The sequence below is a fragment of the Bos indicus genome, chromosome 4, assembly GCF_029378745.1.
Source record: "Bos indicus isolate NIAB-ARS_2022 breed Sahiwal x Tharparkar chromosome 4, NIAB-ARS_B.indTharparkar_mat_pri_1.0, whole genome shotgun sequence".
NCBI classification, from domain to species: domain Eukaryota; kingdom Metazoa; phylum Chordata; class Mammalia; order Artiodactyla; family Bovidae; genus Bos; species Bos indicus.
Window position 1 is genome coordinate 30,847,366 of NC_091763.1, and position 17,520 is coordinate 30,864,885.

General features: G+C 41.7%; 1 protein-coding gene and 1 non-coding gene across 2 annotated transcripts in view; both read left to right on the forward strand.

Moving 5' to 3' along the window:
- DNAH11 (dynein axonemal heavy chain 11) overlaps positions 1-17,520 on the forward strand; it is a 368,614-nt gene that overhangs the window by 197,134 nt on the left and 153,960 nt on the right. The window contains exons 50-54 of the mRNA XM_070787580.1: positions 1,344-1,505; positions 1,760-1,953; positions 6,322-6,484; positions 7,586-7,709; positions 8,129-8,271. Coding sequence (XP_070643681.1) covers positions 1,344-1,505; positions 1,760-1,953; positions 6,322-6,484; positions 7,586-7,709; positions 8,129-8,271 — 786 coding nt within the window. The remainder of the gene's footprint in view (positions 1-1,343; positions 1,506-1,759; positions 1,954-6,321; positions 6,485-7,585; positions 7,710-8,128; positions 8,272-17,520) is intronic.
- Positions 1,038-1,109, forward strand: TRNAC-GCA (transfer RNA cysteine (anticodon GCA)). The gene has a single exon. It is a non-coding gene; the product is annotated as a tRNA-Cys (tRNA).

The window sequence follows — 17,520 nt, forward strand, 5'->3', positions numbered from 1 at the left end:
GCAAGTAAAAGGGATAATTTTTTTTTAATATTTAGGTGATAACGATTTTTAAACATACATCAAGAGAAAATATAATTTCTTAAATTCCTATTTTGGTTTGGCATTGACACTTAACTCACTTATCCAGTAAAAGGACAGTGTGAATGTATATGATTTGAAAAGAAAGTTCCAAAGAGAGAATTCAAAACCTTGAAATTTTGAAAATATCCAACTTACATGGCCTATCAGTAGGGTAAAAGTAATTGAAGAATTATTTATGGCTCAAAGTTCATTTGTGACGGAAGTAGTAAACTGGTGGAATATGAAAACTTCATGAGACTTCTCAGTATTTGGTGATTTTTATTTCTTATACTTTTATAGTCCTGCTTTCTAAATCACTCCACAGCTGCCTCACAACTGTAACCACATTAGGCAAAAGCTTTTTCCAAATGCGGACCATTCCTTTTCATGTCGATCTTTCTTGCACCTGCCTGAAAGACTGTGCTCAATTAAACGGTCTTTAAAAGCAGGTTTTTGATCATAGGAGGGAAGGGAGGCCAAGAAGTGAGAGACCTCTCTGCTCACCATTCATATCCAGTCTGTTGACTAAACCCAACACCACCCAACAGTTGTTTAACCTTTTACAGCTAATTGTCTATGACTCCCTTGGTGCTGTCCCTAGAGCCCAGCACACAGTGACTCTCCCCATGAGAACTGGGTCTATATGAATCCAAAATATTGAAGAATAGTGTTGCAGGAAAGTGAGAATCAAAATGTTTTGACTACCCACAAAATGTGCATTCAGACAGTCAGCTCTGGATCTTATATATTTCATCTGTAAAATGAATGAATTCGATTAAATGACATCACAGGATTTTAGAATAAAATATATTACTGTCCTATGACTTCCATGTTAGCTAGTTTTAGAAACTGATTTTCCTGAAGACAGTAGGTACAAGTTCTAAGATCAGATATTTAGTTCCTGGGCTGACTCTTGAAATACAGCCTTAGCTCATTCCTGGAAATGGGCATAATGGTAGTTAATTCTTTAATAGACTTCCCTGGTGGCTCAGTCGGTAAAGTGTCTGCCTGCAATGCAGGAGACCCAGGTTCGATCCCTGCGTTGGGAAGATCCCCTGGAGAAGGAAATGGCAACCCATTCTTTAATCCTTTTTATTGTGTAGTTAATTGTTTAAATGTTGCTTATCGGAGACTGCAACTACTGATATGTAATACTATTTATAACCCTTCTTGTAACTCAGTAAATTGCTAAATTCAGCATGCAGTTAAAGAATACGTTAAAGTATTATCTTGGAATGTCATCACGTTCCGAATTTTTAATTTTTTCCCTTCTTGCCTTTTAGGGGATTTTATTCACCTCTCCTGAGTGTTTAAAGTGTCCAAATGATTTAATACGCCTGTGGCTTCATGAATCTTCTCGTGTTTATGGAGACAAACTGATAGACACAAAGGACTGTGATTTGTTTCATAAAAAACTGCTGGAAACTGCTAATAAATACTTTGAAGTAAGCAAATGAATTCCAAAGGTCACTATGTGCTCTGGCATATTGGCTTTTGGGCAGAAATGGGATAAGGATGTGAATGAATTGTATATATGATTCCCTTGCTGAAACAGCTGTGATTCCAGATCTCTACAGGGGAAGATGACATCCACCCATGGGTTGATTTACAGGCTTTTCCCTGGACCGGTCACTCTGCCTCCAGATGAATCATTTCTGGAGATTGACATGACCGTATTTTTCACTTCCTCCTCCTGCAGGGTGTAGCTAGCCATGTGCTGCTTCAGCAGCCCCTCATCTATTGCCATTTTGCTAAGGGCAGCCAAGACCCGTGCTACATGCCGGTGAAGGACTGGGAGGTACTGAAGACGTTTCTGACGGAAGCACTGGATGACTACAATGAACTCAATGCCGCCATGCACCTCGTTTTATTTGAAGACGCCATGCAACATGTGTGAGTTGATGGGCTGTGATGCTTTTGCACAAAGTAAAAATGTCTGAGTGTCCACAGTTGCTGTTATTCAGTAGATCTTACTGAACACTCTGAACTATCGGTTGTTTTTTTTTGTTTGTTTGTTTGTCTTCTGGGATTTTTTTGAACTATCAGTTCCTGTTTGCCATACAGTATAAAACTAAGTTTCTCCATGAAATTTATATAATATTGAAACCCAACGTTACCTCAAAAAATGAAAAGAAAAACTTGATTGAGAACACAAGATAAAAAAGACAAGACACAGCCCTCTTCTAGGATATAAATATGTCACATACCTGTAAGTGCAGCCACTTACCATGTCATAAGCAAAAGGCAACTTGTAGAAGACCTCAAGAATGTACATGAGTAGGAAGGAAATTGAATTCTGTGCTAGAGGAAATTGATAATCTGAGTTAGGTAAGAAAATTATCTTTTGCAAAAAGTCATTCCAATCCCCTTAGCTTCTGTAACTATAAGTGTATGGGCCTGATTCAGAGAAGGTCACTAAGCTTGCATTCAACAAATTACAAGAATGTCAAACACAGTTCTTTGTATAATAGATAATTTTTATATAAATGGATATATAAATGATAATAGGTTTAGGTGTCATGGATCCGTTAAAAGACTATTAAGTGTCTATATGAATTATGTCACAATAATGTCTTACATAGGTATACTATTTTTTGAAGTGCCATGAGAACCATAATTTCATGTTCTTTCACTTGTACCTCTGTTAGGGAAGAGTATGAAGAAAGAGGAAGGTAAGTGACTTGTTCAAAGTTAAAGTTCATAAGTGGCAGAGACAGGACAGACTCACGCTGATTTGCCTTGGTTAAGAATATTTACTGGGTGCCAAATGAGTGCCAAACAGGAGCACTGCCAGCCTATCAGTGTGTGTGTATCTGTCACTCAGTTGTGTCTGACTCTGTGACCCCATGGACTGTAGCTCGCCAGGCTCCTCTTTCCATGGGATTCTCCAGGCAAGAATGCTGGAGTAGGTTGCCATAGCCTTAGGGAAGAATATGAAGAAAGAGGAAGGTAAGTGACTTGTTCAAAATCTTAAAAATTTGTAAGTGGCAGAGACAGGATGGACTCGAGCTAATTTTCCTTGGTTAAGAATGTTCATTGAGTGCCTACTGAGTATCAAACAGTAACATTGCCAGCCTATTCAGTACTTACGTGCAAGTTAAGGAAGAAAAAAGGGAAGGGCATGTTTTCTGGGCAGAAAACTAGAAGAAGGCCCCTTCCCTGATGTAGTATGACTGAACAGGCTCTCACCTCCTAGCTTGGGTGCCTTTGCCGTGCACAGGTTGTGCGACCGTCCGTGACATCTGCTGTCAGACATTGCCCAAGTACTGGGGAGACAGCAGCAAGCAAGATAATCCAGTTATTTCTCTAATTGAGCTCATGTTTTAGTGATCCCATGGGAAGTTTATAAGGATATGAACAAATAAGCAAGTGAGGAACATGGCAGAAAGTGATACGTCCTGCTGAGGAATAAAATCTATTGATCCTGAGCAATAAACATGTGAATTCCCAAAGAGGGACTGGCTGTCTCTGTGAGGAGGTGGCATTTAAGGTGAGACTGAAATGATATGCAGGAGCTCAGCATGGAAAGATCTGGAGGAAGAACGCTTTAGGTGTGGGCAGATTTCATGTGGCCCCATGAATGTCCAAAAGCAAAAAGAGGGTCATGTGGCTGCAGCATGGAGAAGCAGGGAGAGGGGCGTGTGGCAAGGTGGGGAGGTGGACACAGGCCTCATGAGTACAGGTGTTTTCTTGTAACCAGAGGAAAGGGGGGTTCTTTCTTTCTAAGTGCAGTGAGAAGTTCCGGGTCAGAGCTTAGCATGGGAATGACAGGGTCGGTTGAGTAGTCTAAACAGCTGGCCATTGCTGCTGCTGTGTGGGAAGCCGATGGAATCTTCCTTTCCTGTCCTGCTTCCCCATAACTGTAATTTCTCACTGGCTCTACTGATGTGCTGGAGCTGCTCTGAGAAAATGCTGCAAACTGGGAAGTTTAGAGAAACAGATATTTATTGTCTCACAGTTCGGAAGGCAAGAAGTCTGAAATTGAGATGTCAGAAGGCCATGCCCCCTCAGAGGTGCTGGGGAGAGTCTGTTCCAGAATTCTTTCCTTGCTTCTGGAAGTTCCTTGTCTTGTGACAGCCAGAGTTCAGTCATCATGTGACTTTTTCCCTTTGTGTGTGTCTGTATCCAAATTTCTCCTTTTTATAAGGATACTGGTCATATTGGATATACCGTACTCCCCTATGACCTTATTGTAACCAATGTATTCAATCACTCTATTTCCTAAGTCTATATTTTCAGGTACTGATGGTTAGGGCTTCAGTATAACCCACTCCAGTGTTCTTGCCTGGAGAATCCCAGGGACAGAGGAGCCTAATGGGCTGCCGTCTGTGGGGTCGCACAGAGTCGGACACGACTGAAGCGACTTAGCAGTAGCAGCAGCAGCAGCAGCAGCATATGCATTTGGGGGAATGCCACTCAGTTAATAATGCTGGCTTTTCTAACAAGTGATATTTGGGCAAAGATTAAAGTAATGAAATAAGTCAAAAGAGAAGGAAGTATGTGAGAAAAGCAATTCAAACAGACCCAAGAAATGTGGAGAATTCGATTTTTAGAAGAGTTACTCCTTAAAATGTTGAGCCCAAGTGCCTAAGAAAAACTTGGGAGGCATCCCTATCATCATTTATTACAAGCTTCCTACATATTGATTGTTTTATGGATCCCTTTGCAGTGACAGTCCTCTGATTAGCAGACAGAGGACGCTTCCGTTAGAATCTCTGAGCATGGTGATAAGTGAGTTATTAGTAATGCTGTTTCTGGTTGGATTCATGTACGCTGGCCGTCTGTCATGGCTCGTGTGGAAGAGATGTCTTGTTGGCACTGAGGAGTTGTCCCCTGTAATCCTTCAACACAGAGTTCTCAGTGACCTGAAAGGAAAAGCTGCTGCTTTGATTAGGGATTATGAGCTAGAAACTGACTTACTGCACATCAGAGATGATTTCAGTGTGCCCTTGAACATTGTAGAAAGAGACTTTGCCACTTACAGACTGTCGATGCAGACCTCAAAGCACACATTATTGAAATGAAAACCCTGCCTTGTAAGTTGGGGTTTCACTCGTGTTAGAGTAATCTCACAGCTTTGCCAAGGTGGTTTTGTCGTGTGGTCATGTGAAGTAAAATTTAATGAGGTGGCTGAGCTTGGAAAAATAACCTGTCTTTTCAGTTATTGAAGGTTTTCAGGAAATGATCGTGCGTGCTGGTCCTACTATAAGTGATCCCAACTTAATTCTTTTAAAAAGTACTCTTTAAAAAAAATGTGTTAAAGGTTGTTTGGATTGTTCAGAGCTTAAATTCATGTCAGGAAAGCAACTGAGAGAAAATACAGCAGTCTTTTCAAAACTTTTTTTGCATTTGGGCTTCCATATGCTTATATTGGGGGCTTCCCTGGTGGCTCAGCAGTAAGGAGCCCACCTGCAATGCAGGAGATTAGGTCCCATCCCTGAGTTTGGAAGATCCCCTTGAGGAGGGCATGGCAACCCACTCTAGTATTCTTGCCTAGAGAATCCTGTGGACAGAGAAGCCTGATAGGCTACAGTCCATGGGGTTGCAAAGAGCTGGACACAACTGAAGCAACTGGACACATGCTTACGTTGATCACATTAAAGCCAACTTATTCCTAACGGTAAGATGTAGCAATAATATCAATAGGATAAGCATTCAGAACCTCTTTGATAATACAGGAAAAGGGATTAGTTGACTTTGCTGGAGATTTACCTCTTGGATTCTAACACTTTCTGAGAATGTTTTAGACCGTTCAAGGCATGAGGAAAGCTTTCATGCAAGGGACATAAGGATCATGTAAAAAAGGCAAGTTTTTAAAATGCATGAAGTAAATCGCATGTGAGGTGTTTGTTGGTCTAAACAAATCTGTTCTTCCCAAACTAATTCTATAGCAAAGTTTCTGGCCCAAAGACATTTTCCCTTTGATATCCTTATACGTGGATACTGATGTGCCATTAGGATCTTTCTTGCTAATCAGGAAAACGTGGTGCTTTGATGTAAGTCCTTGTATTCATTTTCTGCCTTCTTTTGGGGGAGAGTAACACAGCAGTGGGAGTCCAGATGTCATTGGCCAGGATGGTTTGTTGGGCAAGTGATAAGGGGGCAGATGCAGGCAGCATCTTTTTGTTTGGGAAACAGAAGAACAAGGACTGAAAGTCTGAAATACAAATCGGAGTTTAGTATCTAAATATCTGAAAAATGAAACCGCATAGCCCTGAGGCTCATTGGATGTCATCTGTTGGGGGTGTTTTCTCTCCGCAGGTGTCGCATCAGCCGCATCCTGCAGTCCCCTCAGGGTTATGCGCTCTTGATCGGAGTGGGCGGCAGTGGCAAGCAGAGCCTGTCCCGCCTGGCAGCTTACGTTTGCAGCCTCGAGGTCTTCCAGATCACTCTGACCCAAGGCTTTGGGATCCAGGAACTTCGGGTAAGTCTAGTGATGGGCGGCCCCGTGCTCCTTCTGCCCCAGGATAAAGGTGCTCCAGTCAGGCATGGAGGCGGGTAAGCTCTTCAGAGGATTTTGTTGGCTGTTTCTCCTTCAGGGACTTCCCTGGTAGCTCAGACAAAGAAACTGCCTGCAGTGCAGGAGACCTTGGTTTGATCCCTGGGTCTGGAAGATCCTCTGGAGGAGGAAATGGCAACCCACTCCAGTATTCTTGCCTGGAGAATCCCCATGGACAAAGAAGCCTGATGGCTACAGTCCATAGGGTCGCAAAGAGTCAAACATGAATGAGGAACTAACACTTAAACTTTCTCCTTCATTGTCGAATTAATAATAGTAAACTGCTACCAACATTTGTATGTGTATAAGCCTATAAGCCTGTCAGATTTGCTCAGAAAACATTTTATTAAATACAAACATGTTTTTCTTTTGTGCTGACCATACCTGAAAATCAGCAGTATTCATACACCAATACAATGGAGGGAGGGGGAGATCCTTTTTTTTTCTTTAACAAGTGCATAGAGATTTTTTCCGCTTTGTATCAGATTGTGAAAATATGATGAGAGTACAGTCGAGAAACACTGACATGTTTTTTAAAATTTTGCTTTTGAATCACAATAGTAGTTACAAAATAGTACTTAGAGTTTGTGGCAAGTGCTATTTTAAAGCAAACAACAAACCACTTGCTTTCAATATTACTAAATAAAACTAGTAAACTCTAAGTCACCAAACAATGAAGTAGATAGTTGTTAAAAGGAGCCAAAAACTTCTTTTCGCTGCATTGCTTAACAAAATCATTACTGAATTCACTTTTGCTTGAATAGAAGGGAGTTGTTTGTCAGGAGCCTGTTTGCATCTTGGGCTCCATGAAGCCATAAACATGACAGTCATCATTATGTGCCAGAAATGGAGCCGATGTCAGCATGTTTGCCCCCATAAGAAGAGAGTCACCGAGAGGAAAGAACGTATAAACGGGGAAAGGACGGCGCCGGCCCTCCCGCGGTAGCGCCTCGGTTCTGCCCACCCCTCGCCAACAGCACACGAGCATGTTAGCACAGCGTGAGTGATGGCCTCTGCTTCTTACAGGTAGACCTTGCCAATCTGTACATCAGAGCCGGAGCCAAGAACATGCCCACCGCGTTCCTGCTGACAGATGCCCAGGTTCTAGATGAGAGCTTTCTCGTGCTGATTAATGACTTGCTGGCATCAGGTGATTAAACCAACACATTCCATGAAAGATCTTCCCCAAAGACAAATGATCTGTGGTTTCAGTGAACTTTAAATAGAGATAATTTGTCTTTGAGATGTTTGTCGGGGCATTCTTTGGGGAGAAACGTATAAACCTGACTAATTTGAAGTGTATCGCTTTCTTAGTCTGCTTACAATGTAAAAGGCCTTGCAGAGGCCTTCAGTGAAGTAAATGTTATTCCTGCCTGTGCAAGTTTAGTGGGTGGGTTTGTCATAGCTTGTTGTCACTGTGTTGTGTCTTATAAAAAAAAAAAAAATGGCATTTCTGGTTTCAAACTCTATCATTAAAGCTGAACTTTGTATTAGAAAGCATTTTAAGTCATATCTAAAATATGAATTATAGCAGTCTTTTAATAACTCTACTCATTCCTTTGGGGGCAGGGGAAATTCCTGATCTGTTCAGTGATGAAGATGTAGACAAGATAATTTCTGGAGTTCGTGATGAAGTTCGTGGTCTGGGCATGGTGGACTCCAGAGAAAACTGTTGGAAATTCTTTTTGTTCCGAGTGCGACGACAGCTCAAAGTAAGAAGCACTTGCTTTCCTTGCATTTAGTTAAACGTGCTGTTTCAACTCTGATATGGTTCTGTTTGGGAATTCACATGACAAGTTTGAATTCCACTCATACATTTTGTAAGGACATCCAGTCATTTGGTGTAAAAGGCCATTTGCATATTTTCTCGAGTGTCTGGAGGGCACCTTCTTCAAGTTTCCTTTGATGCTGGTTCCCTACAAGGCCTTGTTCTAAGCAGGTTGAGCACCCGAGTGAGCTGGACATGGTGTCTATCCTTGAAGAGCTTATGCTGTTACAGGAAACGAGACATCACCAATAAGTGGCGCCATGCTGATCCCAGAGGAGTTCGGCATCCTTTCCAAGGGCAGCAGGCCTCCTGGAGAAGGCGGCGTGCTGTGTGTCAGGTGTGGCTTGGAATTCCTGGGGATGCGCTGGGTTGGGGAAGAGCTTTCAGGGAGAGGAAATAGCATTTGGAAGAGTTAAGAGTGGACTGCATGGTACATATTTGGAGAAACCACAAATAGGACTAAATCAGGGGTCCCCAGCCTCCAGGATCTAATGCCTGATGATCTGAGGTGAACTGATGTAATAATAATGGGGAAAAAGAACACAGTGAATGTAATGCACTTGAATCATCCTGAAACCATCCTCCACTCCCTGGCCCGTTGAAAAATTGTCTTCCACAAAACCAGTCCCCAGTGGCAAAAGGATTGGGAACTACCGCTCTAAATGACTGGGACATAGAGTTCTTATTGGAAGAAACAGGTGGATCGGGCTGGGAAAGTTAATTGGGGTGAGGAAAGGGTGGGGCTTCCCTCATAGCTCGGTTGATACAGAATCCACTTGCAATGCAGGAGACCTGGGTTCAATTCCTGAGTCCAGAAGATCCCCTGGGGAAGGAAATGGCAACCCACTCCAGTATCCTTGCCTGGAGAATCCCATGGACAGAGGAGCCTGGCAGGTTACAGTCCATGGCATCACAGAAGTCAGACATGACTTAGTGACTAAACCACAAGTGTTTTGTAAATCATTAAAGGAGCAGAGGAGGAGTTTGAGTTGAGGAAGTGATAACTATATTAGTACTTCAGGGCAAGTAGCTGAGGCTTGTCACTCAGATGATCTGAGATTCAATCCAGAGACAACTCCATGCCATAGTGTAGGCACAAGGATATAATGTAACCAAGTAACAGCAGCAGGAAGGATGAAGTATTAGAACAAGAAACCTCACCACACTCATGGCAGAAAGCCAATTGAAAATACTAGTATGGAAAATTTGGAGAAGGCAATGGCACCCCACTCCAGTACTGTTGCCCGGAAAATCCCATAGATGGAGGAGCCTGGTAGGCTGCAGTCCATGGGGTCACTAAGAGTCAGACACGACTGAGTGACTTCACTTTCACTTTCCACTTTCATGCATTGGAGAAGGAAATGGCAGCCCACTCCAGTGTTCTTGTCTGGAGAATCCCATGGACGGAGAAGCTGGTAGCCTGCAGTCCATGGGGTCACACAGAGTTGGACACGACTGAAGTGACTTAGCAGCAGCAGCAGCAGCAGTATAGAAAATTCAGCCTTAGATAGCATATTGAAAAGCAGAGACATTACTTTGCCAACAAAGGTCCATCTAGTCAAGGCTATGGTTTTCCAGTAGTCATGTGTGGATGTGAGAGTTGGACTGTGAAGAAGGCTGAGCGCCGAAGAATTGATGCTTTTGAACTGTGGTGTTGGAGAAGACTCTTGAGAGTCCCTTGGACTGCAAGGAGATCCAACCAGTCCATTCTGAAGGAGATGAGCCCTGGGATTTCTTTGGAAGGAATGATGCTAAAGCTGAAACTCCAGTACTTTGGCCACCTCATGCGAAGAGTTGACTTATTGGAAAGCATCCCTCTGATGCTGGGAGGGATTGGGGGCAGGAGGAGAAGGGGACGACAGAGGATGAGATGGCTGGATGGCATCACTGACTCGATGGACGTGAGTCTGAGTGAACTCCGGGAGTTTGTGATGGACAGGGAGGCCTGGCGTGCTGCGATTCATGGGTTCGCAAAGAGTCAGACACAGCTGAGGGACTGACACTGTGGAGGTTCAGGTATAGAGTAGCTGTGATTCTTCTCTACCCTCCTGTTTCAGATTCTACATTGTTCTTACTGAGCATTTCTGGTCTGAGGTTAGAAATCAGAATTTAAGTTTTGGATGCCCAGAGGGTGTTCTGCCCATCAGAAGTGTGACTAAGCATATGTTGGCCAGATTGTAGCAAGGCTGGAGATTTCTCCCTGTTCCGTTGTGGTATAGTTGGGTCACATTTTCTTTGTCAAATGGGAAAACGAGTACAACAATGGAATTTGAGATAGTAATGTAATTAATCGGACTTCCCAGGTGGCGCTAGCGGTGAAGTACCCGCCTGCCAGTAAGAGACACAGGTTCAATCCCTGGGTGGGAAGGTCAGCAGCAACCCAAGTCTGTTGTTCAGAGCAGCAGAATCAGCATCACCTAGGAACTTTTCAAAAGTACACATTCTCCAGCCCCACCCCAGAACTCTTGAAATGGAAACTCTGGATAGGACCCAGAAATCTGTGTTTCCACAAACCCTCCAGGTGATTCTGAAGCATGCTGAAATTTGATACCCGTTGTTATAAATAACACTAGAATGAGCATCCTTTACAGACGTCTTATACACGTAACTTTGCTTGCTTTTGTAGGATAAATTCTTAGAAGGGAAATTACTGAGTTCAATAGTTACACCTCGTAGTGGTTTTTAAATCATGCCTGCAAATTCTTTGATGTTCTTCTCATTCTCAGGTGGGATCTAGGCCCCTCTTGTTGGCTCTGAGTGAGCTTATCCCTGCTTCAGCTAACAGAGTAGGGTACGGAGCAGCACAAGGATGCTGAGTAACCCCTGAGGCTGGGTCATAAAGGACCCACTTTTCCATTGAATTTCACATGGTTTTGTTTATGAGTTCTATGTATACTTATCAATTAGGTTTATATACGGGTGACAGATATTTTCCCTGTTCTGTTATTTGTCTCCTAAATATATATATATATTTAAAAGACGTGTGTGTGTGTGTGTGTGTGTGTGTGTGTGTGTGTGTGTGTGTGTGAGTGAAAGTGAAAGCCACTCATTCGTGTCCGACTCTTAGCGACCCCATAGACTATACAGTCCATGGAATTCTCCAGGCCAGAATACTGGAGTGGGTAGCCTTTCCATTCTTCAGGGCATCTTCCCAACCCAGGAATCAAACCCAGGTCTCCCACATTGCAGGTGGATTCTTTACCACCTGAGCCACAAGGAAAACCTGAGAATACTGGATTGGGTAGCCTATCCCTTCTCCACAGATCGTCCCGTCCCAGGAATCAAAGCACAGTTTCCTGCATTGTAAGTGGATTCCTTACCAACTGAGCTATCAGGGAAGCCCTATATATGTGGTAGATCTCTGTTGGTTTGTTTATAACTCTGAAAAGTTTTTTAAAGTTTTTACAGTAGACTGATCAGTGTTTGCCTTTGTGGATTTGGGATTTCTTACATATTTAGGAAAGTATTTTTTTCTGTCAGATTTTAAAACTCGTCACTGGAAGCAGTTAGAACTCATTTGGGCTTACAAATGAAGAGAACCTCCAAGAATAGTTCCGGAAAGCCTCTTCCCACATCAGAGTCCAGACTAGCTCAGTAAGCCCTTTACACGCCCATGCTTTCCTGCCCTTCTTTCCCGCCAGCACCCATCCTGATGCCTCCTGCCTCACGGCCACATGACAAGTGCAGCGAGGTCTGTATTTCCGGCAGGAGAAAGAGAGGCACAGGAGACTTGGGGTTCTCTGAATCAGGAATCCAAAGCTCCCCCAAATCCCTAAGCTGACATCTTACTGATCATAAGTGTGTCCCTTGTCAGCTCCACCTATGAGGGAGTATGTGGAGGTGCATATTTGATCTTGTCACGAGGGCTTTATGGATAAAATTGGACATTGGTTTAGAATAGCAGCAGCAGCAGCCATTCTGGGGTCTGCATGCTTTCATGGTCTACGGTTAAAACTGTGCCACAGCTGGAATACATGTATTGTTATATGTGACACAGTGTGAGCTGAGAGGTTTCAGGGTAATTTTTTTCCCCCAAAAAATATGTTCTTATCTTACTAATTTAAAGTACCACTTTTATTTTGTGCCAGATTGTGTATGAACTGGGTCTATTTCCAAATCCTCTATTCCATTTTCTTGATACTACTGCTGATTCTAGCTTTGTGCTGTGTGAGTTATGAAACCCTCATTATACTTTTTTTTAATCTAGTGTCTCATTGCACTTACCTAGTTTTTCTTTGTTGCCCTTAGATATTTTTATGTTTTGTTAAACAGCAGAATCATTTTGTCAAATTCTAAGCACATTCCATTTAAATTTTGGCTGAAATCATGCCAACAACTTTTTAAATATATTTTAGAGAGAATTTAATCTTCATGATAAATAGTCATTTATTCCTTTTGTAGAAGGCCTGTTTCCTTCCTAACGCTTCCTAATGGTGTATTGTTTTTATATAGGAGAGCTGTTGATTTTTAATTTTGTAGTCAGCTACCTTACTGCCTCTCTGATGGTTTCTGTTGGTTGGCTGATATATAGCCTGAAGACCATGATAGTTTGTCTTGCCTAATGTTTTATTTATCCATTCTCCTCCCACATTGTATCAAATCGACAGAAGAAAGTGTTTCTGTTGTTCCACTGTTACATTTTGTGTTGGCTTTTGACTCAGGGTGTGTCTTCTTAAGGAAGTATCTGCCTATTGAATTCTTTTGCAGCATCTTTTGAGATAATGATAGGGTTCTCCTTGAACTTAGTAAGATTCATGTAGTTCAGAGACAGTAGGGAAGTTCTGCATTTTCATACTGTTAGGTCCATCAGGACTTTGCTTTGTATTTCCTGTGACTCTGTGCTTCAGCAGGCCTCACTAGAATTGAGACCGTGTTTATGTTTACCTCTGTTCTTGTCTAAGCCTTTTCATCATCACCTTTCTCAGGATGCACCTTGGTACTAGCTAGAATTTATTTTGGAGTTAGATACGGATCATTTTTCCTTGTTGTCACAGGATTACTAATTGGATAATTTATCTCTTCCCTATGAAAATGAGTAGCAGGGTTTTTTAGTTTTTTAAATGCTAAGGAGGAATAAGATCTCTGCCTTGAATATTTCACATCCTTCTTGGCCTTGTCACTTAGTTTGCTACCTCCTGAGAAAGGTTTGTGGTCAGTGCCTTAACCTGAGGGAGAAACAATGTAGTGAAGAAACAGGTCACCTTTCATCTAGAAAACCACAGCTTCCTTCTCTTCATCCCTGTGTACTACCCTCAGATCCTTGGAATTTTTTTAAGACTAATGGATTTCTCTGTGTCAGGGTCATATTAAGTATATTGTGATATTCAGCAGCATGTGCTAAAGACTCAGAATTTCTGATGAGGTGATTATTTCCTTTGCGTATGTTCCTTGCTGGGCAACACAAGAAGCTGGATGTGCAGCAAGGGTTGGTGAGCACGCCTGGCAGGTCAGGCTAAACGACGTGATGTTGCCAGCCCATTGCCCGTGTTCACCACCACAAGTCACTTCCTATTCACAATGCAGGGGCAGTGAGAACCTGTTGGCATGTGAAACATGACCTCTGACTCCCGCAGGGCAGTGCCCGTTAATGATGACCGGATGTGTGTTCCTGGATGGGCTGAAGCAAACCAGTGAATCAATGTCAGATGCCCCTCTCCTTCACATTTGTGTATATGCGTCTTTTCCCATGTAATTCTCATCTTACACCTGGAGTGGAGTACGCTCATTCTCTTCTGCTAACTTTGCTGCTGCTGCTGCTAAGTTGCTTCAGTCGTGTCCGACTCTGTGCGACCCCATAGACAGCAGCCCACCAGGCTCCCCCGTCCCTGGGATTCTCAAGGCAAGAATACTGGAGTGGGTTGCCATTTTAGTTAACGTGAAAACTCGTCTTTCTTGTCTTCCTTCCTGGCTATCTGATGGCATGGGGAAAAGAACACTTGGTGTATGTAGCTGCCCCTGATTCTTTCACAAGATTTTGGGTATCTGTTCAGTTATTCACTGTCTATGGGGGTGTGTGTGTAGTTTTTACTTTCTCCATATGGTTTTGTATTTTTAAATTATATATATACTTCCCCGGTACATGTGTGTGTGTGTGTGTGTATGCATATAAATATAAATATATATATATATACACACACACACACACACACACACACACACACACACACACACACGTTATGTTGTTACATATACTACCCTGGTGGCTCAGTGGTAAAGAACCTACTGCAATGCAGGAGATATGGGTTCGATCCCTGGGTCAGGAAGATCCCCTGGAGCCTGGAGAAGGAACTGGCAACCCACTCCAGTATTCTTGCCTAGGGAATCCCATGGACAGAGGAACCTGGTGGGCTGTCATCCATGGGGTCACAGAGAGTCAGACACAACTTGGTGAGTAAACAAAGACAAATATATGTTATGTATATGTGTGTATACATGCATGTATATAGAGAGAAGAGATTCATTTTTTATAAGAAGCATATGTTCGTCATAAAGAATTTTTAAAAAATACAGAACCGTATGAAGAAAATAAAAACTATGCTTAGTTATATTATCTAGAGATAATGACTGAAAACCTATTGGTTTATTTTCTTCCAACTTTCTATGTATATAGACACACATACAAAGCATTTATTCAGAACTAATTCTTTTTTTCACATCTCTATTTTCTCTACCTCCCTCTTTGTCATTTTGTTTCAAAATCTCCCACAGGGAAAAAAATATCAAATGATTCTAAGAATTTGGCATATGGGGTGAACTATTTAACTCGAATGCACTTTATTTTCAATAACTGTTTGAACCCTATATCCAATTATACCCTTTGCCAATTCCCTCTTGGTTTGTTAGAATTGTAATTGATTTATGGGAGCTCTTTATATAATGTAGTGTTAAATATATTTAATTTTTTTTCTTCATGGATTTGCTTTTTAGGAAACATTTTCATACTCTGTGGTTATGAAAATATTATTCTGAATTTTCTTTAAATTGATCTATAGTTTCTTTAATGTTTTGCCCTGGGTTGCTTTTTGTAATATAAGGTGGCCTTTCTTTTTCTCCCCCAAATTGTCCCAACACCACTTATCATATAATCTTTCATTATAACCTATTTGAATCGCTACCTGTACCATATGTTAAATGCCTAGAAGTGGGGTTTGCCAGCGTCACTGGCACTTGTTCTTGCAACTTCCTGTGTACAGAATGTCAGCAAAAGGGGGACCACTCTGCTAACTGAGCAGCTCAGATCACAGGGAGAAACCTTCTGGGTCCTTCAAATATGGACCCATTTAGTGGATGTTCAGGCATCTGCATCTGAGGTTCTGTTTTTAATAACCACCATTATATGAGGTTGTGGGGCTGCAGACCGGCCTGAAGGCAGTGTGTGCAGTGCCAGCCCTACAGACAAGGGATTCCTCCCCTCATGTATACAGGGATAAGTGGGAAGGAAATATAGTGGGGAATATAATTCCTACTGTCTTTACTCTTCAAGAATGTATTTGCTCTTTGCTCTGTTGGGCTTCGACATGCAACTTTGTGAATTGAAGAGGTTTTCAGTTAAGAAAAAAATAAAATAATTAAAACTCTCCAGTGAAAATTTTTTTACCCCTTCTAAAAATCTGTACTGACCAATATTCACAAGTGAAAGGTCATGGAAATGATTTCATTGTGTGTTACCTAGAAAGAAAATAAATATAAATACCTGTAGAATGTGTGCATGCTGTAGATGCTGTTGAACCTCATAAAAATAATTGAAGTTAGATGGTTATTAGGTGAGGGGATGGTACAGAAAAATATATAAAGATGATAGTGATATTAAAACAGTCGAACTGAGGAATCGTTTCTAGGCTAAACCTCCATTCCTATGAGGATTCTCTCAGTAAGATTGAGATCTCATCATTCTTGAAAAACACTAAGACTTTGAGGATAAATGCAAACACAAGTTATGGCTAGAAGCTTCTGAAGTGAACATGTGGGAGGATTACCTCTATATGAAAATAAACATACCAACTGGAAAAAATACAGTGATGGTGGCAATTCAAATTTCTGTCACAAGAGGAAATGGACTGAGGCCTTTAGTGATATACAAATGAATATGTACTTGCATGGGATCTAATCTAAAAGAAATTGAAATATATTACAGAGCACAATGAAAAGGGGGATATTACAAATGAGTCATAACACCTGTGTAGAGGGGAAAGAAGGGAATAGAAAATTCTATGGTATGGATACCAAAAGCAAGTTCCTGACATCCAAATGTTAGAGCTGTAGAAAATATATAGATGGTGATTTCAGGGTTTGCGTTTTACTTGTGAGAACTTGCTTTTAGAAAAGAGCACAGCTGTCTGAGGCATTTTTAACTTTCTTAGCTGACTTTTCTTTCCAGTCCATTGCTGAGAACTAACTTAAGCCAATTTGGTCATTTGCAATTGTGAGGAACTATCTGGGGATGTATTTCAGGAACTTCAGTACTTGGAAGTAGATGACTCCAGTTCAGGGGATGGAGACTGATCCCCCCAAATCTCCCAGTTTAAGGTGTGCTGCAAAGAAAGAAGCCGCAGACTGAACTCTAGTGTATATAGGCTTTGTAGCACATAACTTAAAACAAGTTGTGAAGTCTTAAAATCTGCCCTATAAGCTTGTAATCCCGACTCTGTCCTTTTAGGAACCTGACTAGTCCTCTGGGAACTTTCCTTTGAGGCAGGTATAGAAATATTTCATGGTAGGATTAAGCTAAGATTCTCATTGGTATTGCATAGAAGTACAAAAACTTTCTCCTTTCTATAAGCTATTTACCACAGAACTGGTCAAACCCAAAGTCTAAGGTGTCAAGGGGAGAATTACTGGGATACTTCAAGATGTATTTTCCTATTTTGTATGTCAGTGGAGGTGCAAGTACAGCTCTTTCTGTATTTCTAAGATATCATGAACAATATCATTTCATCATTGAACAATCATATTCAGTATTCATGATGCTAACCAACCAACCACTTATGGTGATAGGAGAAGTTAGCTAAGAGCTCAGGTAGCCAACTTAATAATGCAGGCTTCCATTAGAGTATGTGAAATGCTTGTTAAGCATTCCTAGCCTGTGTAGTCTCTACTGATGTACATCAGAGGATAACCAGATAATGGCTCCTAAGGTATAAAATGAAATGAGTATTAGCATGCATGTTATAGTAGACTGAAGTATTTCATAGGT